At 52.1% G+C, this 26,423-nt stretch overlaps 1 protein-coding gene across 3 annotated transcripts in view; it reads left to right on the top strand.

Annotated features, from left to right (window-relative positions):
- rapgef5a (Rap guanine nucleotide exchange factor (GEF) 5a) overlaps positions 1-26,423 on the top strand; it is a 370,729-nt gene that overhangs the window by 303,188 nt on the left and 41,118 nt on the right. For all 3 annotated transcript variants that reach the window (XM_072509217.1, XM_072509219.1, XM_072509218.1), the window contains 4 exons: positions 12,319-12,468; positions 12,683-12,780; positions 19,620-19,742; positions 24,259-24,428. In XM_072509217.1, the coding sequence (XP_072365318.1) occupies positions 12,319-12,468; positions 12,683-12,780; positions 19,620-19,742; positions 24,259-24,428 (541 nt within the window). The remainder of the gene's footprint in view (positions 1-12,318; positions 12,469-12,682; positions 12,781-19,619; positions 19,743-24,258; positions 24,429-26,423) is intronic.

The raw sequence follows: 26,423 nt of genomic DNA, 5'->3' as shown, positions 1-26,423 counted from the left end.
TTCCCATCCTATTCATGTATTTGTCAAGATGCCCCTTAAATGTCACTATCGTCCCTGCTTCCACCACCTCCTCCGGTAGCGAGTTCCAGGCACCCACTACCCTCTGCGTAAAAAACGTGCCTCGTACATCTCCTCTAAACCTTGCCCCTCTCGCCTTAAACCTATGCCCCCTAGTAATTGACCCCTCTACCCCGCGGAAAAGCCTCTGACTATCCACTCTGTCTATGCCCCTCATAATTTTGTAGACTCTATCAGGTCGCCCCTCAACCTCCTTCGTTCCAGTGAGAACAAACCGAGTTTATTCAACCCAATTAACCCAACTGCTGAGCCCATTAACTCATACTTGGGGCGCGATTCTCCGCTCCCATGCCGGTTGGGAGAATCGCCTGGCGCGCCATTTTTCCACGCGACGCTGGTCCGACGCTCTCCCGCGATTCACCCAGCGGCGAGAACGGCCCCGTCGTGTTCTGCGCGGCACAGGCTGGAGAATCGCCCGAGACACCCAAAATGGCGATTCTCCGCTATCCCCGTTATTCTCCGGCCCGGATGGGCCGAGCGGCCTACCCAATGCGACGGGTTCCCACCAGCGCCGTCCACACCTGGTCGCTGCCGGCGGGAACAGCGCGGGAACGCTGGGGGGACGGCCTGTGGGGGGAGCAGGGGGGGGGGGGGGGGTTTCCTGCACTGTGGGGGGCCTCAAATGGGGTCTGGCCCGCGATCGATGCCCACCGATCGGTGGGCCGGCCTCGCTGAAGGAGGACCTCCTTTTCTCCGCGCCCCGCTAGATCCATCCGACATCTTCTTGCGGGGTGGCCTTGGGGAGGACGGCAACCATGCATGCGTAGGTTGGCGCCGGCCAACCCACGCATGCGCGGGTGATGCCAGTTATGCGGCGCCAATGCCCGGCGCGCGCTGACGACGCTGCTTTCGCGACCCGCCCCCCCGAGTTCCTCGCGGCCCCGCTCCAGGCCGATTTTCGGGCCTTGAATCGATCGCGATCGGGGCCGTTTCGCGCCATCGTGAAACTGGACGGCGTTCACGACGGCGTGGGCACTTAGTCGCGGGAGCAGAGAATCGCGCCCAAGATCTTCTCTAACCGCAGGAAGTCATACAGGTCACCCAACCAAGCTGCTACCCCCGGTGGCGATGCCGCCCGCCACTCCAGCAAAATCCGTCTGCGTGCAATCAGAGAGGCGAAGGCCAAGACATCGGCCTTCCTCCTCTCCATGAGCTCCGGCTTCTCTGAAACGCCAAATATCGCCACCAAAGGGTCTGGGTCCACTCCCTCCTCCACTATCCAGGCTAAGACAACGAACACTCCCGCCCAGAATCTTCCCAATTTTTCACAACCCCAAAACATGTGCGCATGATTCGCTGGCCCCGACCATACTTCTCACACTGATCTGCTAGCCCCTGAAAGAACCCACTCATTCTCGCCCGAGTCAGATGCACCCTGTGCACCACCTTAAACTGTATCAGGCTCACCCTTGCACAAGAGGAGGTCCCGTTTACCCTCCGCAGTACCTCACTCCATACTCTCCAATTGATCTCCATTCCCAACTCTGCTTCCCATTTCTCCTTGATCTTCACCACCGGCTCGCCTCCCTGCTCCCCCAGCCACTTCTAGATATCCCCAATTCTTCCCTCCCCTTCCACATCTGGAAGCAGCAGTCGCTCCAGCAGGGTGAATCCCGGCAATCTAGGGAACCCCTTCCAGACCTTTTGTGCAAAGTCCCTAACCTGTAGATACCTGAACTCACTACCCTTCGGCAGCTCTACCCTCTCCCTTAGCTCCTCCAGACTGGCGAACCCTTCCTCCAAAGACAAATCCCTCACCTTGACCAGCCCCACTTCCCTCCACCTCCTGTACACACTATCCATCCCCCCCGGCTCAAACCCATGATTCTCGCACAGCGGCGTTAGCACCGACATCCCTTCCACCTTAAAATGCTTCCTCAACTGATTCCATATCTTCACCGTGGACTGCACCACTGGGCTCCCTGAATACCTACACGGAGCCATTGGCAATGCTGCCGTCACCATAGCCCTAAAACTAGTCCCCTTACAAGATTCCTCCTCCACCCTAACCCACTCTACCCCTTCTCCTTCCCACCACCGCCGCACCTTGTCCACATTCGCCGCCCAATAATAATGAAGCAAGTTTGGCAATGCCAACCCTGCCTGCTGCCTCTGCCTCTGTAACAGGGTCCTCCCTACCCTCGGCACCTTCACCGCCCATAAAAAGTCAGAGATGATTGTGTCCACTTTCCGAAAAAAGGCCTTTGGTATAAAGATCGGGAGAGCCTGGAAGATGAACAAGAACTTCGGCAGAATATTCATTTTCACCACTTGGACCCTCCCCGCCAACGTTAAGTGCAGTGTATCCCACCTCTTAAGATCCTCCCTGGCCTCCTCCACCAGCTTTGTTAAGTGCCACTTATGGAGCCCCGTCCATTCCCTCGCTACCTGAATCCCCAAGTACCTAAACCTATCCCTCGCTACCGTAAATGGCATCCCCCCTAAATTAGCCCGCTGTGCCAGCTCATTCACCGGGAACACCTTGCTTTTCCCTACATTTAGCTTGTATTCCGAGAACCCTCCAAACCTCCCCAAGAGGCCCATAATCCTTCCCATATTCTCCAACGGATCCGAAACATACAGCAAGAGGTCATCGGCATAGAGCGACACCTGATGCTCCCTCTGTCCCCTCATTATCCTCTGTCACTCTGCCGACCCCCTGAGAGCCATCGCCAATGGCTCTATGGCCAGCGCAAACAGAGCGGCGACAACGAGGGAATGCCTCGTACCCCTGTGTAAGTCAAAGCTGCGTGAGCTCATATCATTCGTCCTCACCCTCGCTCTTGGCGCCACATACAGCAACCGCACCCATGCCACGAATCTCGGCCCAAACGCAAACCTTCCCAAGTACCGCCACTCCACCCGATCAAATGCTTTCTCTACGTCCATGGACACCACCACCCCCGGTACCAGAGCTCTCGACTGATTCATCACCACATTCAACAGCCGTCTTATATTACTCGCGAGCTGCCTGCCCTTCACGAAGCCTGTTTGATCTTCTGCAACCACCCCCGGGACACAATCCTCCATCCTCCCTGCCAACAACTTAGCCAATACTTTCACATCCGTGTTCAATAGTGACATTGATCTATATGACCCACTTTCCACCGGATCCTTCCCTTTTTTGGGGATTAGTGTGATTTCTGCCTGCTTCATCGACTCCGGCATCTCCCCCTTCTCCAGTGCATCATTAAATGCCCCCAACAGATCTGGTACCAGTTCCGCCGCAAATTCCTTATAAAATTCTGCCGGGTACCCATCCGGCCCAGGGGCCTTCCCCGACTTCATACCCCTGATACTATCCAGCACCTCCCTCAGCTCCAGGGGCTCCTCCAACACCTGCCTCTTTGCTTCCTCCACCTGGGGAAATTCCAGCTCTTCCAGAAACCACCCCATGTCCCCCTCCTCTCCTCCTGGGTCTGTCTCATAAATTCCCTGATAATACTCTAAATGCCTCATTTATCTTCCCTGGCTCTGACACAATATCCTCAGCCACAGTCCGGATCTTCAATATTTCCCTATACGCAGCCTGCCTTCGCAGCTGGTGCGCCAGCATGCGGCTCGCCTTCTCCCCATACTTATATTGCACCCCTCTTGCCCTACGCAGTTGCCCTACCGCCCTCCCCATTGTCAGCCTGTCAAATTGCCCTTGCAACTTTTTCCTCCTCGCCAATCCCTCCATGGTGTGCACCCTCGAATATTCCCTGTTCACCTCCACTATCTCGCTCACTAGACGGTCATGTTCCGCCCTCCTTTCCTTATTCGCACGAACCGTAAATGAGATCATTTCTCCCCGGACCACTGCCTTCAGTGCTTCCCAAAAAATGCCCGCCGACACCTCCCCATTCTGACTAAACTTCACATAATCCCTAATCGCCAACCGCACCTTATCACAAAAACCTCCACCTGCCAACAACCCCGAGTCAAACCTCCACCCCGGTCTCTGCTCTCATCCCGTACTGAACCGAATATTCAGCCAGTGGGGTGCATGGTCCAAGATAACTATCACCACATACTCTACCCCCTCCACCCCAACCAAAGTCTCCTGACTCACTACAAAGTAATCAATCCTCAAATACACCTTATAGACGTGTGAAAGGAAGGAATACTCCCTTCGCCCTGGGTTCTGAAAGCGCCATGGATCCACCATACCCATCCCCTCCATAAATCCCTCCAGCTCCCTTGCCATTCGTACCCTACCCATCGACCTGGGGCTCGATCTATCCACCCTCGGCTCCAGGACACAGTTAAAATCTCCTCCCATGATCAACTAGTGCGTGGCCAAATCCGGGATTGCTGCCAGCAACACCCCCATAAAACCCACATCATCACAATTTGGGGCATACACATTTACCAACACTACCGGTTTCTTCCAATCCCCCACTCACAATCACATATCTCCCAATCTCCCACCTGGATCCCTCACCTCCTTCGCACTCACGAATCCCATTTTTTTGCTCATTAAAATCGCCACACCCCTCGAATTCGAATCAAACCCTGAGTGAAAAACCTGCCCGACCCACCCCTTCCTTAACCTAACCTGGTCCTTCACACGGAGGTGTGTTTCCTGCAAAAAGACAACCCCCGCTTTCAATCTCCTGAGGTGCGCGAACACTCGCGACCTTTTAACCGGCCCATTCACACGTTACCAACCCGGATATTCCACGTTACCAACCTTACCAGAGGTTTGCGCCTCCAATCCCCTCTACCGTCCGTTATCTTCCCCACTTAACTCCTGCCCCTTTAATTCCACTCTATACCTAGTCCATCCCAGATGGCCCTCCAATTTCTTCGCCCTTGATCATGTCATCTCTCACCCCCTGCCGCGTCGTAGAGAAACCCCCCCCCGCTTTTCCCCTTCCCCTTCTTTCCCCCCCCCCCCCCCACTTCCCCTTTCCCCCCTCCACCCGGCCATCCCTCTTAGCCTTCTCCCCCACCACCTCACTTCCGTTCACCAGCATAACCTGCTAGCGCGGCTGCCCCTGCCCAAAGGCACATCCTAATGACCTCCCCCTCCCTCTCTCCCCTCCCACTCCTCAGCTCCAAGAAGAAGGCCTCCTGCTGGCCTTGCCCTCCCTCACCCAAACAAGGACTTCTCCTGAACTCCAGGTAGCCTTCTCCAAAAGCAAACAAACAGACGTTAAACACAAACAATCCCATAAAACAGGAGGGGGATGGGAACATCTATCCCCACATAAACTTTTCACCCGTACAACTCCTTACAATCAAACATTGAACAGTAAAAAAGGCAAAAATCCCCCAATCCCTACACCTACTTCAAACATGCTCCTGACCATTACATAGTGCCAGCACCCCGGTTCCCAAGCATTGTCCGCTCAGTTCTCCCCCAGTTTATGCTCCTTAATGAAGCCTTTGGCCACTTCTGGGGTCTCGAAATAATACTCCCGGCCTCCGAACGTCACCCATAATTTCGGCGGGTAGAGCATCCCAAACCTGGGGCGCGATTCTCCACTCCCACGCCGAAGTGGCCGCGCCGTTGTGAACGCCGTCGAGTACACGAAACGGCCCCGGTCCCGACCGATTCAGGCCCTGACAATGGGCCAGGATAGGGGCCGCGTCATCTACACGCGCCAGGCCTTGTCGCCCGCGTAAAAGCGGCGCCGCATAGATGACGCGGCCGGCACCGCATAACGGGCGTCATCCGCGCATGCGCGGGTTGGCCGGCGCCAACCCGCGCATGCGTGGTTGCCGTCCTCTCTAAGTCCACCCCGCAAGAAGATGGCAGACGGATGTTGCGGGGCCGCGGAAGGAAGGAGGTCCTCCTTCAGAGCGGATGGCCCGACGATCGGTGGGCACCGATCGCGGGCCATCCCACATCTGAGGTACCCCCCGGTGCAGGATCCCCCCTCGCCCCTCCGCAGGCCGCCTCCCCCCCAGCGTTCACGCACCGCTCACGACTGCAGCGACCAGGTGTGGACGGCGCCGGGGGGAACCCGCCGTTTTGGCCTGGCCGCTTGGCCCATCCGGGCCTCAGAATAGCGGGGGTGCCGGAGAATCGCCATTTTCGGTGTCTCCGGCGATTCTCCGGCCTGCGGCCCGCGAAACTCGACCGGGCCATTCCCGCCGCATGGGAGAATCGCGGGAGGGCGTCGGACCGGCGTCCCGGGAAATTTTGGCGGCCCAGGCGAGGGAGTGAAGAATCGCGCCCCTGATCTGCCGCCGGTACAGCACCACCTTGGCCTTGTTGAAACTTGCCCGCCATTTTTCTTCCTCTTTATTCCTGATCCATTTCAATAGGGATCGAATTCCGATCAGCTGGTCTTCTCTCCCACTCTGGATTTTCAGAAATGTTTGCAAGCCTTCCTGGTCAAGTAAAGTTTTTCCAATGGCAAAGGCCTGAATATTTTGCTCTTGCGTGAGTGCACAGAGTCGGAAGTATTCCTGGCTCCATGAACCTGGCTCCTGAAGAAGTGTCCTGGAAGTTTCGATTTCCAATCTGGTGGAGGGCAGGTTTTATGGGAGTCATGCCCATCCCGCCCCCCTGGAAATAACTTGGATGCAGCTGGAATGTGGAGGCAGGCTGGGTAAAAACATAAAGCCCTCCAGACATTACACCTCACTCGCTCTCGTATATCTGCCATGAGGACCCGGGAGATGGGGGCTGGAATTGGGGGCGGGAGGTTGGGGGGTGGGGGTGGGGGTGGGGGTGGGGGGGGGGTGGGCTCCTTGCTATAAACAGAGTTTCTTGTTCTTCCCCAAGCCCGAGGCAGAGCCTCAGACCTGAAAGACCTCATGCTGAGTTCCAATTTTCTATAAAGCTGCTCTATCAGTGTTATGGTGCCCACCCGCTCCCCATGATCCATCAGAGCCCCCATACCAACCCATGCCTATCTTCCCAACTCCCTGACCCTTCATACCCACCCCGCCTTTCGAATAATCCTATTGGTAGGTAAGATGCACCATTGGCTAAATATGCTCTTAGTCCACACTCAGCAAACAAAATGGGAACTTACAGAAAAGTTTAGTTTTGAAATTTCCATTTCCACTTTTGAGTATTGTATTCGGGTTTCCATACGAAAAGCACCAATAGCTGTAACTTGATAACACTCGGTAAATAGTGAATAATAATAATAATCGCTCATTGTCACAAGTAAGCTTCAATGAAGTTACTGTGAATATTATTGTGGTAGTATGTATTGGGGGTCATGTGGGACTGGAAGCCCTAATGTCATTGGCTGACAGATCCCGGGTCCTGGTTGGCCGTTGACCTCAAGCTCCGCCCTGAAGGAGTATAAGAAGCCGGTGTCTTCCCCCGCAGGCCAGTTTACTTCACTATATTCGTCTCATGGAGTCTTTGTGCGCTACAATTTATTAAGCGTGCCTAAAAAGGACTATGGAGCTCAGGATCATTCCAGAATGCCTGAGGATCAGCCCCCACGCAGTGAATGCGGCAGCAGCCTTCAAACACTGGCAGACTTGCTTCGAGGCCTACATCAGAACGACCACCGGCCGAGTCTCAGACGAACAAAAACTGCAGGTCCTGCACTCGAGGGTGAGCACGGAGATTTTCACCCTCATTGAAGACACCGACGATTTCCAGACGGCGTTCACAGCACTCAGAAGTCTCTACATTCGCCCAGTTAACCAAATCTACGCTCGCTACCAGCTCGCGACAAGACGACAAGCTCCCGGAGAATCGATGGACGAGTTCTACGCCGCGCTGCTGATTTTGGGACGAGCCTGCAGCTGCCCGTCGGTGAATGCAAATGAACACACGGACATGTTAATGCGCGACGCTTTTGTGGCAGGTATGCAATCCTCCCAAATCCGCCAAAGACTTCTAGAAAAAGAGTCGCTAGGACTCTCAGAGGCACGGGCCCTAGCAGCCTCCCTAGACGTGGCCGCGCGTAATACCCGCGCCTACGGCCCCGACCGCGCGGCAGGCCATTGGGCCCCGTACGTACCCGTCGCGGCAAACCCCCTACCCCCCCCCCCCCCGGACACCCCACAGGCTTGCGCAGTCCAAACGCCGAGTCGCACCGGGGGCACCCGCTGTTATTTCTGCGGCCAGGCGAAACACGCCCGACAGCGCTGTCCGGCCCGCGCAGCCATCTGCAAAAGCTGCGGGAAAAAGGGCCATTATGCGGTGGTGTGCCGATCCCGCGAGGTCGCCGCCGTCCCGGGGCCACAGGGAGCCCTACAAGCAGTCTATGCGTCCCAACCCCCCCAGCACGCCATGTGCGACCCGCAGGCGCAGCCGCTCTGGGTCCCGACCACCGCGGTCCCGGGAGAACTGGGAGCCCTGCACGCCGCCTACGCTCCCCAACCCCCCTCCCCGCAGCCCATGTACGACCCGCCGCTGGCGCTACCGCTTTGGGTCCCGGCCAACACTCTCCACGGAGAGGAGGGGGTTTTTCGCGTCCCTAACGCCACCCTAACCCCCGTCCCGCGCCCCACGCCTGATCCGCCGGCGCCACCTACTTGGACCCCGACCACTGCTGTCCCCGGTGAGGGAGCTCCTCGCGCTCCTTGCGCTCGCGGCCCCACGCCTGACCCGCCGGCGCCGCCGACTTGGGCCCCGACCACCGCTATCCCCGGTGAGGGAGCTCCGCGCGGTCCTAGCGCTCGCGGTCCTAGCGCTCGCGGTGAGGGAGCTCCGCGCGGTCCTAGTGCTCGCGGTCCTAGCGCTCCCCAGACCCCCCAGCACACCATGTGCGACCCGCAGACGCCGCCATTTTGGGTCCCGACCACCACGAGGGGAGGAGGGGCGCCGCCATCTTGGACCACCCCAGACCTGTACAACGCATGGGGGCGGCCATTTTGTCCACCCCCGCCGCCATCTTGTGACCCCCCAGCCACGTGTGATGTATGGGGGCGGCCATTTTGTCCATCCCCGACGCCATCTTGGACGGCAACAACGGACCCCACCCCACTACTACAACCACGGCTCGCTTCGGTTATGCTCGATCAGGCTCGGCCCCGGACACTCCAGACGACGACGACAACGGTCCTAATTAACGGCCACGAGACGCCATGCCTAGTCTACTCCGGGAGCACGGAAAGCTTTATACACCCCGACACGGTAAGACGCTGTTCCTTGACCACCTATCCCAGCGCACAAAAGATTTGCCTAGCTGCAGGATCCCACTCCGTACAGATCCAGGGATTCTGCATAGTTACCCTAACGGTGCAGGGGAGGGAGTTCAAAAACTACAAACTTAATGTCCTTCCCCAACTCTGTGCCCCCCACCTTGCTGGGATTAGATTTCCAATGTAATCTACAGAGCCTTACGTTTAAATTCGGCGGCCCCATACCCCCACTCACTATCTGCGGCCTCGCTACCCTCAAGGTGCAACCCCCGTCCTTGTTTGCGAACCTCACCCCGGATTGCAAACCCGTCGCCACTAGGAGCAGACGGTACAGCGCCCAAGACCGGACCTTCATTCGGTCCGAAGTCCAGCGGCTACTAAAGGAGGGCATAATCCAGGCCAGCAATAGTCCCTGGAGAGCGCAGGTGGTAGTAGTGAAGACAGGGGAGAAACAAAGGTTGGTCATTGACTATAGCCAGACCATCAACAGGTACACACAACTAGACGCGTACCCTCTCCCCCGCACATCCGACATGGTCAATCGGATTGCCCAGTATAAAGTCTTCTCCACCGTGGACCTCAAGTCCGCCTACCATCAGCTCCCCATCCGCCCAAGTGACCGCAAGTACACAGCCTTCGAGGCAGACGGGCGATTATACCATTTCCTACGGGTCCCTTTTGGCGTCACAAACGGGGTCTCGGTCTTCCAACGGGAGATGGACCGGATGGTTGACCAACATGGGTTACGGGCCACGTTCCCGTATCTCGACAATGTAACCATCTGCGGCCACGACCAGCAGGACCACGACGCCAACCTCCAAAAATTCCTCCAGACCGCCAAAGCCTTGAACCTCACGTACAACGAGGACAAGTGCGTTTTTAGCACCGACCGGCTAGCCATTCTGGGCTACATAGTACGCAATGGGATAATAGGCCCCGACCCCGAACGTATGCGCGCAATTATGGAATTTCCCCTCCCGCACTGCCCAAAAGCCCTGAAACGCTGCCTGGGGTTCTTTTCGTACTACGCCCAGTGGGTCCCCCAGTGCGCAGACAACGCCCGCCCCCTAATACAGACCACGACCTTCCCTCTGTCGACAGAGGCTTGCCAGGCCTTCAGCCGCATCAAAGCGGACATCGCAAAGGCCACGATGCGCGCCATCGATGAGTCCCTCCCCTTCCAGGTCGAGAGCGACGCCTCCGACGTAGCTCTAGCGGCCACCCTTAACCAAGCGGGCAGACCCGTGGCCTTTTTCTCCCGAACCCTCCACGCCTCAGAAATCCGCCACTCCTCAGTGGAAAAGGAAGCCCAAGCCATAGTGGAAGCTGTGCGACATTGGAGGCATTACCTGGCCGGCAGGAGATTCACTCTCCTCACTGACCAACGGTCGGTAGCTTTCATGTTCGATAATGCACAGCGGGGCAAAATGAAAAATGACAAGATCTTAAGGTGGAGGATCGAGCTCTCCACCTTCAACTATGAGATCTTGTACCGGCCCGGAAAGCTGAACGAGCCGTCCGATGCCCTATCCCGCGGCACATGTGCCAACGCACAAATTGACCGCCTCCAAACCCTCCACGAGGACCTCTGCCACCCGGGGGTCACTCGGTTTTACCACTTCATCAAGTCCCGCAATCTCCCATACTCTTTAGAAGAGGTCCGTACAGTCACAAGGGACTGCCACATCTGCGCGGAATGCAAGCCGCATTTTATCAGGCCAGATGGAGCGCACCTGATTAAGGCTTCCCGCCCCTTTGAACGCCTCAGTCTCGATTTCAAAGGGCCCCTCCCCTCCACCGACCGCAACGCATATTTTCTTAATGTAGTGGACGAATACTCCCGCTTCCCTTTTGCCATTCCCTGCTCCGACATGACCGCGGCCACAGTCATTAAAGCATCTTCACACTGTTCGGTTACCCCGCATACGTCCACAGCGACAGGGGGTCCTCTTTCATGAGTGACGAGCTGCGCCAGTTCCTGCTCAGCAAGGGCATAGCCTCAAGCAGGACGACCAGCTACAACCCCCGGGGGAACGGGCAAGTAGAAAGGGAGAACGGCACGGTCTGGAAGGCCGTCCTACTGGCCCTACGGTCCAGGGATCTCCCAGTTTCACGGTGGCAGGAGGTCCTCCCGGACGCTCTCCATTCCATCCAGTCGTTATTCTGTACAAGCACTAATCAAACGCCTCACGAGCGTCTCCTTGTCTTCCCTAGGAGGTCCTCCTCTGGAACGTCGCTGCCGACCTGGCTGGCGGCCCCAGGACCCATCCTGCTCCGAAAGCATGTGCGGGCACATAAGGCGGACCCGTTGGTCGAAAGGGTTCACCTCCTCCACGCAAACCCCCAGTACGCCTACGTGGAGTACCCCGACGGCCGACAGGACACGGTCTCCCTGCGGGATCTGGCGCCCGCCGGCACCACGCACACCCCCCCGACACCATCAGCCCAACCGCCCCCCTTCCTGCCACCGCCGCACCCCGCGACTGCCCCCTTCCCAGGAGGATCAGTCTCCCTCCCCTTTGCACCGACAACTGAAACCGCACGGCTCCTGGAGGCGACAACACTGGTACAAGCACCACCACCACCGCCGGGGCCGAGGCGATCGACACGGACGACCAGACCGCCCGACCGACTCGTGGCGTCGATGTAAAACAAAGATGGACTGTTCAAAGAACATTTTGTTTTTTTCCTATACCCTCTGTAAATAGTTGCAACAGGACGAAACTGTCCAATACTGTACTACCATGTGAATGTTCTATCCTCCCAGGACCAGCCCTGTAAACCCTTACCACCATACGAAGCATCACCCCGCCGGGTTCATTTTTGACAAGGGGTGAATGTGGTAGTATGTATTGGGGGTCATGTGGGACTGGAAGCCCTAATGTCATTGGCTGACAGATCCCGGGTCCTGGTTGGCCGTTGACCTCAAGCTCCGCCCTGAAGGCGGAGTATAAGAAGCCGGTGTCTTCCCCCGCAGGCCAGTTTACTATCGAGCTGTGGGGGAACAGACACGCTTAATAAAGCCTCATCGACTTCACACTATTCGTCTCATGGAGTCTTTGTGCGCTACAATTATCACTTAATGAAATAAAATATTCTATGTTTTCTTATTGTCTGCAGGCTTTACATACATATTCAAATGTTGGGAATGAAATAATTTTGAAAGGTTAATTTTCCTTTTCCCTGCAGTTTTCTGCCGTGTTTATGTGGCAGATCATTCTTATGTCAGCTTCCGAACAAAAACATCAACGTCGGCACAGCAGGTTCTCCACATTGTGGCTGAGAAGCTCCAGCAATGTGAGGAGGATTTGATACTTACGATAGTCACTTCCACTGAGGGTGAGTTTCCTCTCACTGCATCAAACTAAAGTTTTAACACAAAAACAGTGCTCCAATTATTATTTAGATGTAGGTTTCTAATTTTAGAAACTAGTGATTTTTTTTCAATGCAGAGTTAAAAGTGTTTTCACCAATTGCCGTTTGGACATGTTTGTAAGATTTGAAATGGTCATTCAGCCTGATTTCTAATTCAAGATGTTTTTCCTGTTTCCAGAAAGGCAAATTCTTCGACCGGATGACAAGTCAATTTTTAAATCCCTGGATCCCACCACCCGTATACTTGTTTGTAAAAAAGATCCCACTGATTTCTTGGTAAGATACAATTTTCCTAATTTTGTGCACTAAACCATGCACCAACATTTCTGGTTTCTCTGTCTACTCTCTGATCTCTGCTGTGTGATGTTAACTTATGCAATAGCAGTTGTTAATGTGGCAGTATTGGAAACCAAAGATGGCCTGGCTATTGGGCTGTATTCCACAATCAAGGGCAAGCAGAAAGAATACTAGCCATGAAGGATGGGATTTAGGGGCGGCACAGTGGTTAGAACTGGGACTGCGACTTCCGGGTGCGGCGATGACCAGCTAAGTCGCACGTTTCGGCAGCTCCCGCTGGAACGGACTTTTGGGCTCTTAATAAGAGCCCCAACGGCAATTTTAACGGCTAAAAGTACTGTGCAGTAAACCAGAAGGGAATCCCCCCTGGATACGGATGGAAAAAGGAGAGGAAAGTGGCTGGATTGTGGTGGATCCTTTAGAGCAGCGGCAAGGAAGGCAAGCAAAAACCAAGATGGCGTCGGAAGGTGGCAGTTTAATATGGGGCCCTGAACAACACGAGTTCTTGAAGCGCTGCGTGGAAGAACTTAAAAAGGAGATGAAGGAGGAGCTGTTGGCCCCGATATTACAGGCGATTGAAGGGCTAAAAGATGAGCAAAAGACCCAGGAGCGGGAGCTTCGGGTCGTGAAGGCAAAGGCTGCCGAGAACGAGGACGATATACAGGGCCTGGTGGTGAAGACAGAGATGCACGAGGCACACCATAAACGATGTGTGGAAAGGCTGGAGGTGCTGGAGAATAATGCGAGGAGGAAGAATTTAAGGATTCTTGGTCTTCCTGAAGGTGCAGAAGGGGCGGACGTCGGGGCATATGTGAGCACGATGCTGCACTCGTTAATGGGAGCGGCGGCCCCGACGGGTCCGTTGGAGGTGGAGGGAGCATACCGAGTGATGGCGCGAGGACCGAGAGCAGGAGAAATTCCCAGAGCCATAGTGGTGAGATTCCTCCGTTTTAAGGACAGAGAGATGGTCCTCAGATGGGCAAAGAAAACTCGGAGCAGTAGGTGGGAGAACGCGGTGATCCGCGTATATCAAGACTGGAGTGCGGAGGTGGCGAGAAGGCGGGCGAGCTTTAATCGGGCCAAGGCGGTGCTTCATAAAAAGAAGATTAAATTTGGAATGCTGCAGCCGGCAAGACTGTGGGTCACATATCAAGGGAAGCACCACTACTTTGAAACGGCGGATGAGGCGTGGACATTTATTGTTGAAGAGAAATTGGAATAAGCGGGTTATTAAAAAAGAACGTTTGAGACAAAGTGGTGGGGCGAATATGGGGGGCGAAGAGGGGGGAAAAAGGGGGGAGAGATGATTTTTATGTTGTTAATCCTGCGACCCGGTAACTTTTCTCTCTTCCACAGGTTGTGGGGGAGGGAGGAAGGGAGGTGGAGGAGCTGGGGGCGTTGGCCATTGGGGGCGGGGCCAAAAGGGAAGCGCGGGCTTTGTTCCCGCGCTATGCTAATTATGGCGGGAATAGGGAAGCAGGAAGGAGGGGGCGTTGCACGGTGCGAGCCGAGGTCACGGGGGGAAGCCGAGGTCGGCCAGAGTTTGCTGACTTCTGGGAGCAACATGGGGGGTGTAACTACGCTAGTGGGGGATCTAGCGGGGGGGGTGGGAGGGGGGATTTACTGGGTTGCTTCTGCTGGGGAGAAGGGGGAGCTGGTATGGGGTGGGGTGGGCGGGGCGGGAGGGCACCGCCTGGGGGGGACACAGCTGCGTGGGAACCGGGTGAGGAGCTGGATAAAAGGGGATGGCTAATCGACAAGGGGGGGGGGTAAAGAGCCCCCCAACCCAGCTGATCACGTGGAATGTGAGAGGGCTGAACGGGCCGATAAAGAGGGCATGGGTACTCGCACACCACAAGAAACTTAAGGCAGATGTGGTTATGTTACAGGAGACGCATTTGAAACTGATAGACCAGGTTAGACTACGCAAAGGATGGGTGGGGCAGGTGTTTCATTCGGGGCTAGATGCGAAAAACAGGGGGGTGGCTATACTAGTGGGGAAGCGGGTAATGTTTGAGGCAAAGACCATAGTGGCGGATAGTGGGGGCAGATACGTGATGGTGAGTGGCAAATTACAGGGGGAGGCGGTGGTCTTAGTGAACCTATATGCCCCGAACTGGGATGATGCCAACTTTATGAGGCGAATGTTAGGACGTATCCCGGACCTAGAGGTGGGGAAGTTGGTAATGGGTGGAGATTTTAACATGGTGCTGGAACCAGGGCTGGACAGATCGAGGTCCAGGACTGGAAGGAGGCCGGCAGCAGCCAAGGTGCTTAAAGACTTTATGGAGCAGATGGGAGGAGTAGACCCATGGAGATTTAGCAGACCTAGGAGTAAGGAGTTTTCGTTTTTCTCCTCTGTCCACAAAGTTTATTCGCGAATAGACTTTTTTGTGTTGGGAAGGGCGTTGATCCCGAAGGTGAGGGGAACGGAGTATACGGCTATAGCTATTTCGGATCACGCTCCACACTGGGTGGACTTGGAGATAGGGGAGGAAAAAGAACGGCGTCCACCCTGGAGAATGGACATGGGACTAATGGTGGATGAGGGGGTGTGTCTAAGGGTGAGGGGGTGTATTGAAAAGTACTTGGAACTCAATGATAATGGGGAGGTCCAGGTGGGAGTGGTCTGGGAAGCGCTGAAGGCAGTGGTTAGAGGGGAGCTGATATCAATCAGGGCACATAAAGGAAAGCAGGAGAGTAGTGAACGGAAGCGGTTGCTGCAAGAACTTCTGAGGGTGGACAGGCAATATGCGGAGGCACCGGAGGAGGGACTGTACAGGGAAAGGCAAAGGCTACACGTAGAATTTGATTTGCTGACAACGGGTGCTGCAGAGGCACAGTGGAGGAAGGCACAGGGTGTACAGTACGAATATGGGGAGAAGGCGAGCAGGTTGCTGGCCCACCAATTGAGGAAAAGGGGAGCAGCGAGGGAAATAGGGGGAGTGAGGGATGAGGAGGGAGAGATGGAGCGGGTAGCGGAGAGAGTGAATGGAGTGTTCAAGGCATTCTATGAAAGATTATATGAGGCTCAGCCCCCGGATGGGAAGGAGAGAATGATGTGTTTTCTGGACCAGCTGGAAGTTCCTAAGGTGGAGGAGCAGGAGAGGGTGGGACTGGGAGCACAGATCGAAATGGAGGAAGTAGTGAAAGGAATTAGGAGCATGCAGGCGGGGAAGGCTCCGGGACCGGATGGATTCCCAGTTGAATTTTACAGGAAATATGTGGACTTGCTCGCCCCGCTACTGATGAGAACCTTTAATGAGGCGAGGGAAAAGGTACAGCTGCCCCCGACTATGTCAGAGGCAATGATATCGCTTCTCCTAAAGAAGGAAAAAGACCCGCTGCAATGCGGGTCCTATAGGTCTATTTCCCTCCTGAACGTAGACGCTAAGATTCTGGCCAAGGTAATGGCAATGAGGATAGAGGATTGTGTCCCGGGGGTGGTCCATGAGGACCAAACTGGGGTTGTGAAGGGGAGACAGCTGAATACGAATATACGGAGGCTGCTAGGGGTAATGATGATGCCCCCACCAGAGGGGGAAGCGGAGACAGTGGTGGCGATGGATGCCGAGAAAGCATTTGATAGAGTGGAGTGGGATTATTTGTGGGAGGTGTTGAGGAGATTTGGCTTTGGAGATGAGTATATTAGATGGGTACAGCTGCTGTATAGGGCCCCGATGGCGAGCGTGGTCACGAATGGACGGGGGTCTGCGTATTTTCGGCTCCATAGAGGGACGAGGCAGGGATGTCCTCTGTCCCCATTATTGTTTGCACTGGTGATTGAGCCCCTGGCAATAGCATTGAGGGGTTCCAGGAAGTGGAGGGGAGTACTCAGGGGAGGAGAAGAACACCGGGTACCTCTGTATGCGGACGATTTGTTGTTGTATGTGGCGGACCCGGCGGAGGGGATGCCCGAGATAATGCGGATACTTGGGGAGTTTGGAGAATTTTCAGGATATAAACTGAACATGGGGAAAAGTGAGTTGTTTGTGGTGCATCCTGGGGAGTAGAGCAGAGAAATAGAGGACTTACCACTGAGGAAGGTAACAAGGGACTTTCGCTACTTGGGGATCCAGATAGCCAAGAATTGGGGGATATTGCATAGGTTAAATTTAACGCGGTTGGTGGAACAGATGGAGGAGGACTTCAAGAGATGGGACATGGTATCCCTGTCACTGGCAGGGAGGGTGCAGGCGGTTAAAATGCTGGTCCTCCCGAGATTCCTCTTTGTGTTTCAGTGCCTCCCGGTGGTGATCACGAAGGCTTTTTTCAAAAGGATTGAGAAGAGTATCATGAGTTTTGTGTGGGCCGGGAAGACCCCGAGAGTGAGGAAGGGATTTTTGCAGCGTAGTAGGGATAGGGGGGGGCTGGCACTACCGAGCCTAAGTGAGTACTACTGGGCCGCCAATATCTCAATGGTATGTAAGTGGATGGGAGAAGAGGAGGGAGCGGCGTGGAAGAGATTGGAGAGGGCGTCCTGCAGGGGGACTAGCCTACAAGCTATGGTGACGGCGCCGTTGCCGTTCTCACCGAAGAAATACACCACAAGCCCGGTGGTGGTGGCTACTCTGAAAATTTGGGGGCAGTGGAGACGGCATAGGGGAAAGACGGGAGCCTCGGTGTGGTCCCCAATAAGAAATAACCATAGGTTTGCTCCAGGGAGAATGGATGGGGGATTTGGAACATGGCAAAGAGCAGGAGTAACACAATTGAGAGATCGGTTTGTAGATGGGACGTTTGCAAGTCTGGGAGTGCTGACCGAAAAATATGGGTTGCCCCAAGGGAATGCATTCCGGTATATGCAACTGAGGGCTTTTGCGAGGCAACAGGTGAGGGAATTCCCGCAGCTCCCGATGCAGGAGGTGCAGGACAGAGTGATCTCAAAGACATGGGTGGGGGACGGTAAGGTATCAGACATATATAGGGAAATGAGGGACGAGGGGGAGATTATGGTAGATGAGCTGAAAGGGAAATGGGAAGAAGAGCTGGGGGAGGAGATTGAGGAGGGGCTGTGGGCTGATGCCCTAAGTAGGGTAAACTCATCGTCCTCGTGTGCCAGGCTAAGCCTGATACAATTTAAGGTGTTACACAGGGCGCATATGACTGGAGCACGGCTCAGTAAATTTTTTGGAGTAGAGGATAGGTGTGCGAGATGCTCGAGAAGCCCAGCGAATCACACCCACATGTTCTGGTCATGTCCGGCACTACAGGGGTTTTGGGTGGGGGTGACAAAGGTGCTTTCAAAGGTGGTGGGGGTCCAGGTCGAACCAAGCTGGGGGTTGGCTATATTCGGGGTTGCAGAAGAGCCGGGAGTGCAGGAGGCGAAAGAGGCTGATGTTTTGGCCTTTGCGTCCCTAGTAGCTCGGCGCAGGATACTGTTGATGTGGAAGGAAGCCAAGCCCCCGGGTGTGGAGACCTGGATAAATGACATGGCAGGGTTTATAAAGCTGGAACGGATTAAGTTTGTCCTAAGGGGATCGGCTCAAGGGTTCACCAGGCGGTGGCAACCGTTCGTCGAATACCTCACAGAAAGATAGAGGGAATGGAAAAGAAGAAGACAGCAGCAGCAACTGGGGGGGGGGGGGGGGGGGGGAGGAACCAGAAGGACTCTCAGGGATGTTAGTGTATAAGTATAATATGTATAGGTTGTTGTTATAGGTAATTGTATACTGGACTGCTGAATTGTATTTTTGGAGAGTATTTATTTGGGACAAGGCAGTTGCCATTTAGTTTTGTTTCTTAATTTGGATGTTGTTTATATATTATTTATTTCTTGTTTAAAAAACTGGCCATTGTTATTTATATTGTTATATTACTGTGTAAAAGATACATAATGTACTGTTATGGTTGGCCCAAAATTTTGAATAAAATATATTTTTTTAAAAAAAGAACTTGGACTGCGGCGCTGAGGACCGGGGTTCGAATCCCGGCCCTGGGTCACTGTCCTTGTGGAGTTTGCAAATTCTCCCCGAGTCTGAGTGGGTTTCACCCCCACATCATAAAAATGTACAGGTTAGATGGATTGGCCATGCTAAATTGCCACTTAATTGGAAAAAAAAATAATTGGGTACTCTAAATTTATTTTAAAAATGAAGGATGGGATTTAATTAAATGGGAACCAAATCCCATAGTGAGCACGTTTAGCCGCGTGTTGCCCTCGCCTGCAGTGGCAAGAAACACAATGCTATAAAACAGAACCCGGGTTAGATACGGGGCCTCAGCAGGGAATGCAAGGGCGACGCCGCACATAGTCCCGTTTTGAGCACTGAGGAGCTCCGCTCGCCGGAACTCCTCAGTGTAGCAAGAGCAACACTGGAGCCCCCAAGGCAAACCCTGACCAACTCCACCAACACCCGCGCACGGCATCCCCTCGTTCCCCCCCTCCCCCCGGATCACTACTGTACAAAAAATGCCAGGTTGCCATTTTTCCCACGCCAGGCATCGGGTCGTGGGGTGCCCTGCCCATGTAAGGTAGGCCCCCTTATATGTGTGTTAGGGCTTTGTCGCGTTGGCGAGGGTCGAGAAATCGGGACACCATTTCCCAATCTCTTTCACTGAGGAGTTTTGGCGAGCGGAGCTCCTCAGTGAAGGAAATGGGACTAAGTGCAGCCTCAGCAGGGCGTTCCCCGCTGAGGCCCCGGATTACAATATTCCGTTAAAGAGCATGGTCTTTCTCGGCGCTGTGAGCACTGGGAAACACCCAGCTAAATGCGCTTGACACAAGGCTCTGTTGCAATGCAGTTCCGCACCCCATAGCTTATCCAAAAGAAGATGTACCAGCAGTTATTAATGTGATATTCGTGTATCTGTTCCAGACTCTTACAACAGAAAGTGATGAAATACCACAGCGAACTATCCAAATGCTTGGAATGAACACCTGGCAATTGGCCAACAAATTAACCAATTTTGATTGGGATTTGTTTAACTGCATATGTGAAGTAAGTGTTATGCATTAAACATGCTACAGAGTAGCCTTTATTTTTTCTGTTCAGGAATATCACTGTTGTTAAATGAGTATTATGAGTTGTGGATCAATATCCAAACAACCTGAAATAAGTACATCCAGTGCACGGGTACCTGAAAGAAGCTCTATGCTGTTTGTTCCCTATACACAGCTGTTTGTACAAAGCAAACACTGATTTCGTGACAGAGTAGGAAATTTGTCAAAGTACAAATTCTCATTAGCTGGATGGTCATATATCAATGTACACTTCATTTCTTACAATCATGTAATATTTAACTAAAGCTAATTCTGTCTGACGACTATTCAAAACTATGATAACTGTTCTGCATTGAATAAAGTGCAGAACCATTGGATATGTCCTTGCAGAAGTGTTTGTTTGACATACCAACCCCCTACCTCCCTCTGATTCCAGTATTTTCTGCAAAACCTGCATGTCTTCTTCTGCACCCCATTTTCTATTCCTCTCCTCCCACACACCCTCCACACCCTGCCCACCCAAAGTCCTTGGACTTCTCCACTTCTCTCCTCCTTTCAAACTGCTTTAAAAACTTGCCTTGTTTTTCCACTTCAAAGGCAGCATTTAATTCCAAATTGTCGTTATTGGAATTGCCGTTCAAATTAATCGGAAAAAACTGTAACTTGATCATTGAGGAGACTCAATTTCCAGGTGTGAATCTGAAATTGAGCAGCTTGTTCAAGCTGAACCAGAATCATATTATTCCAGTCTCTTCCCACCTACATTTGTGATTCTTTTGATAACCTGTGATGGATTCTCCGCCGGCGGGATGCTCCGGTTTGCCGACGGCGTGGGGCTGCCCCACAATGGGAAACCCCATTGACCAGCCGGCGTAACGGAGCATCCCGCCGACGGGATGAAATAGAAATGTGGCGCGGTGGGGTGGAGAATCCAGACCCCTATTTAATTCCAACAAGTTCCAGTATCCTGGCCATGACCACTTCCTTTTCACTATGGATCTCCAATCCCTCCATCAAGATAGTCTGAAGGCTCTCCGCTGCTTCATTGAATGGATATTTGAACAGTTCTCAGCCACCATTAGCCTCCTGCGCCTAGCTAAGCTTGTTTTCTCATTAAACAATTTCTCCTTTAACCTCTCTTACTTCCTGCAAACAAAAAGATGTGGCTAGGAGTATCCAAATGGGCTCCAGTTATGCCAATCCTTTTGTTGGAACATTCCTTATTCAAGTGCAACTCAGTTCCCCTTCCACAACTCTCTTTCATCGATGATTGTATTAATGCCACTTTCTGCTATCTGAAACGGGAAACATTATTGCATTTTGCTTCTCACTTTCACATGGTTCACCTCAAACACTTTTCTTCCACGGCGTCTTGTCTTCATTTCTGGGGATAGACTGTCTACTAATATTCACTACAATCCCACCAACTCCCACAGTTACCTCGACTACGCCTTCTCACACCTTGCTTCCTGTAAGGATTCCATTCCATTCTGCCAGTTTCTCTGTCTCTGTCATATCTATTCTAATGACTCTACTTTCCACCTTGCACTTCTGACATGTCGTCCTTTTACCTGAGCCAAGGATTCCCTCTGCCACTGCGGTTGGCAGAGCCATCAAATGTATTCAACACATTCCCGCATTTCTATCCCTCATCCTCTCCCACCCCTCCTAGAACCATGCAAAGTGATGGAAGGAGTCATCAACAGTGTTATCAAGCAGCACTTATCAGCAATAACCTGCTAAAGGATGCTCAGTTTGGATTCCACCAGGCACTTAGCTCCTGACCTCAATTACAGCCTTGGTTCAAACATGGACAAAAGAGCCGAATGCCAGATGTGAGGTGAGAGTGACTGCCCTTGACAGCAAAGCACCATTTGACCTAGTATGGCATCAAGGAGCCCTAGCTAAACTGGGGTCAATGGAAATCGGGGAGGAAACTCTCCAGTAGTTGGAATAATACCTGGCACAAAGGAAGATGATTGTGGTGGGTGGAGTTCAATCATCTCAACTCCAGGACATCACTGCAGGAGTTGCTCAGGGTAGTGTCCTAGGACCAACCATCTTCAGCTGCTTCATCACGGACCTCCCTTCCATCAGAATGTCAGAAGTTTTGGAAGGGGATGTTTGCGGATGTGTGCACATAACATGTTCAGCACCATTCGCGACTCCTCAGATAATGAAGCAGCCCATGTCCAAATGCAGCAAGACCCGGACAATATCCAAGCTTGGGTTGAGAAGTGACAAGTTACATTTGTGCTGCACAAGTGCCAGGCAATGACCATCTCATACAAGAGAGGATCTAACCATCGCCCCTTGATATTCAATGGCATTACCATTGCTGAATCCCCCACGATTAACATCCTGGAGGTTACCATTGATCAGAAACTGAACTGGACTAGCCACATTAATACAGTTGCTACCACGGCAGGTCAAAGGTTGGGAATCCTACGGCGAGTAACTCACCTCCTGACCCCCGCAAAACCCTGTCCACCATCTACAAGGTCAGGAGTGTAATGGAATACTCTCCACTTGCCTGGGTGAGCGCAGCTCCAACAACACTGAAGAAGCTCAACACTATCCAGGACAAAGCAACCCACTTGATTGCTCCCCCTTCCACAAACATTCAAACCCTCCAACACCGTTGAACAGTGGCAGCCATGTATACCATCTACAGGTTGCACTGCAATAACTCGCCAAAGTTCCTTAGACAGCACCTTCCAAACACGCGACCACTACCATCTAGAAGGACAAGAGCCACAGATACCTGGGAACCCCACCACCTAGAGGTTCCCCTCCAAGTCACCCACCACCCTGACTTGGAAATATATTGTTGTTCCTCAACTATCTCTGGGGCAAAATCCTGGAACTCCCTCCTTAACATCACTGTGGATGTACCAACACCTCAAGGACTGCAACGGTTCAAGAAGGTAACTCACCACCACCTTCTGAAAGGCATCTAAATGCAATATATCTTGGCCTAACCAGTGCCACCCACATCCCGTAAATGAATGATGAAAGAAATATATCTTTGTATGCTTCCTTTGTCCTCACTTTCCACCCACCAGCCTCGTATTCAAATAATCATCCTCACCATTTACACCATCTCCAGCATGATCTCACCAACAAAGACATCGTCCCCTCCCGTCAGCATTCTGGAAGAATCATTCCTTTTTCAAAACACTGGTCTATTCCTCTATCACCCCCAACACCTCACCCTCTTCCCAAGCAATTGGAGGAGGCATAATTTTTTTATCACTTTACCTTCCTCCTCACCATCCAAGCCCTGAACATTGCAGGTGAAGCAGTCTATTTACTGATATTTCTTTCAATTTAGCCTAATATATTCACTGTCACTTTGCGGTCTCTGCACTCTGGATGCTAAATGCAGACTGGGTCATCGCTTTGCGGCACACCTCCATTCAGTATGTGACCATGGGTCGCACGTGGGAGGCTAGTGGTGACAATGGTTCACAAGAGAGTTTGAGGTGGCGATCAGTGTGAATGGCAGGGACAGTGGCAAGATGTGAAACAAAGGGTTGCAGTAGCATGGCTTGCATGTTGTATTCAGGTAGTGTATTTTAAATATCTACCTTGTTGGTTGTTGTCCTGTTGAGGAAAATTATCCAAGGGCTCATCTTAATTGCCTTTCATCCTCCCTCTCCACATTCGACACCTGCCGCACTGGCAGCTGTTCTATGGTAAACCCTGAGAGAAGGTTGGGGGTTGCGAAGATGCTCTTTGTGTAACAACTGCCCCAGAACCATCTCTAGAATTGGTCTTCAGCCTGGTCCTCAAACTAAACCCACAAAAGAACCCCTTACAATCATATTGAACTATGTGCTCTCAATTTCGTAAAACAATTTTGTGCATCCATATAGTGCCTTTCACTGCCTCGTACGATCACTGAACATTTGGAATATAGTCTCTGTTTTAATGTATCAAACATGGCAGCCCCCAGTTTGTGCACAACAAGATCCCAGAAAAAAGAACTGAGATAACCACCAGATAATCCATTTTAGTGATCTCCTTTGAAGGTTTCATATTTGCTCGGACATTGGGATGAGCTCTCCTGAAAGAAATACTTTGGGGTCTTTGATGTCCACTTACAAGAGGTGATAGCGCATTGGTTTGATGTCTCATTCAAAAGACAGGACCTCCAACTGTTTAGCATTCCCTCAGTACCATAGGAAATTGTCAGCCTCGATTCTGTACTCAAGTCTCTAGAGCACAAATTGAACCTACAATCTTCCGACTCAGAGGTGAGAGTGCAGCTCACTGAGCCACGGCTGGTGCATAAATATACATTCACCTGTATTCTGTAAAGGTGATTTGTGACAATGTATTGCAACCAATAAAGTAAAGTTAACAATCTGGGTTAAAGCAGAGTGAACATGCAAAAACTCTTGGTTCTGTTGATTTCTCACTTTAAATAACAGATTCTTGTTTGTCATCGGTACATGCATTGTTAACACGAGGACATGCACTGACTGTCTTTGTTTATGTTTCCTTCACAGCAGGAACTGATTTATTACACATTCCGCAGAGGGAACACCACGGCCAACCTTGACTTTCTGCTTCAGCGGTGCAATGAGGTTCAACTGTGGGTTGCTACTGAAATCCTCCTCTGCAGCCAGCTGTCCAAACGGGTGCAGCTTGTCAAAAAGTTCATAAAGGTTGCTGCTCAGTAAGTGAAAATAGCAGACTGTACAAATAGGTCATGGAAGGATTGACAAACAAGAGCAACCTCATAGTGTTTCCAGGGCACATCTGCAGCATGCAAAGGGATACTGTCCTTGAGGTCTGTGTTTGGCAAAGCTTTTCTTTGGCTAGGGAGTAAGAACTTTTCACCATTTTCATTACATCACCCACAAAGAACCTAACCACTCATTTGGATAACATTTGCATAGTTGTGTTTGCAAAATGTTGTTTCCCTCACTGTCGCTGGGCCAAAGTTCTGGAATTCCCTTTGCAACAGCACTGTATGAAGTGCAGCGGTTGAAGAAGACTGCTCACCACTATCTTTGCAAGGGTAATTAGGGATGAATGATAAATGCTGACCTAGCCAGTGACTCCCACATCGTGTGAAAGAATTTTAAAAATTATGATTTTCTTAATAATGGAGAAACGTATGAAGATTTATGACACATTTTTACCATAATGAGGGAGCCATACAGAACCATTATTTTAAAAATACAGCTGAAGAATAATGGACTGTAACGTAATTGTCTTTCTACTATTTCTACTTGCACACAAACAGCAAATGTTGCTTGATGTTCTAAATAGGGTATCTGTCTCAAGAGACTTATTGAGCCGTGTAGCATAAGCAAGTGTAACTAAGATGCATGCAGCTGAACTGATAGTTGCTGGAGGCCGTTATGTTAATTAGCAATATCTACAATGCAAAGTCAGATTCCTCCTTCTGTTGGGGTAGTCACTCCAACAAGCTAACCTCCCCAATTATATCACCAGCCCCATGATCTAAACGAAAACAATTTAAAAATGCAGAAAACAAGAGTTAAATTTAGTTAATCTTCCTCCTAATACTTTGAATCTTACCCATTACACTGATGACAAAGAGTTTTTCTGCAGGCTCGTTCATTATCCCTTGGAGGAATTCTCTGAGTGAGTTATAATGGTTATCGCAAGTGAAAGAACAATTGGAACTCCTGGTCACCAGAGAGCAATTCTGTGTATACCATGAATGGAAATGAGTGCTGGGATGCTGGAGGGTGTTTGATTTATTACTGGAACATTATACTACCTCCTCAAGTGATAATTCATTACATGGATAGATTATTGTTTTATAATTGACTGCTATGAATTACCACCCAAGAGGGGAATTAATTTATTGGTTTCTCCCATAGTTTCTTTTCCATTTACTCTGAGCATTGTGTTTAAAAAACAAGAGGCTTGTTTCTTTCTAAGCAAATTGCCCATTTATACATCGAAATTTCCAGAAGGAAAACTTTGTTCAGATCCAACAGAATAGAACCATATTCTCAAAGGTGCAAAGGGCAAGGCACCATGGGGTCCCAAGAGCTTTGAATTTGGTTTATTTTGATGAAGCAGTAGTAAAATATTCAGTTTCTGATGTTGTTAAATGCGAGGGTATCCCAAAACCCAGAAGGATAACTTGGAACATCAGGGGCGTCATTCTCTGACCCCCCGCCGGGTTGGAGAATCGCCGGGGGCTGCCGTGAATCCCGCCCCCGCCGGTTGCCGAAGTCTCCGGCACCGGATATTTGGGGGGGAAGGTCTGCTCGCTGGAACTCCCTATTACAACAAGAGATCGGGATGCCATTTTCAAATGGCTTCCTGATCAGCGAGGCCCACAAAAGGGTCACCGCACCCCCCACCCTCCCTCCCAACACCCACACTGATGCCGCCGGTCCAATCGTACGTGCGCAAAGAATGCCAGCATTGCACCTTGGCAGTGCCAATCTAGCACCTTGGCAGTGCCCATACCAGCTGGCGGTGTCACCTGGGCACCATAGCAGTTCCAGGTGTCACTGCCAGGGTGTCAGGTTGGCACTTTCAAAGTACTAAGGTGGCACCCGAAGTGCTAGGGCACCAGCCTTCCCAAAGAGCATGCAGCTGGCGGCCTCCGATCCCCTTGGAGACCCCCAAGGGTGCCATTCCGCCTGGTCCCTGTTTGTGTTGAATCTCGTGAGACGTTGCA

Source organism: Scyliorhinus torazame, chromosome 6 (genome assembly GCF_047496885.1).
Source record: "Scyliorhinus torazame isolate Kashiwa2021f chromosome 6, sScyTor2.1, whole genome shotgun sequence".
NCBI classification, from domain to species: Eukaryota; Metazoa; Chordata; class Chondrichthyes; order Carcharhiniformes; family Scyliorhinidae; genus Scyliorhinus; species Scyliorhinus torazame.
The sequence above is the reverse complement of the archived record's forward strand: the minus strand, read 5'-3'. Positions and strand labels throughout refer to the sequence as shown.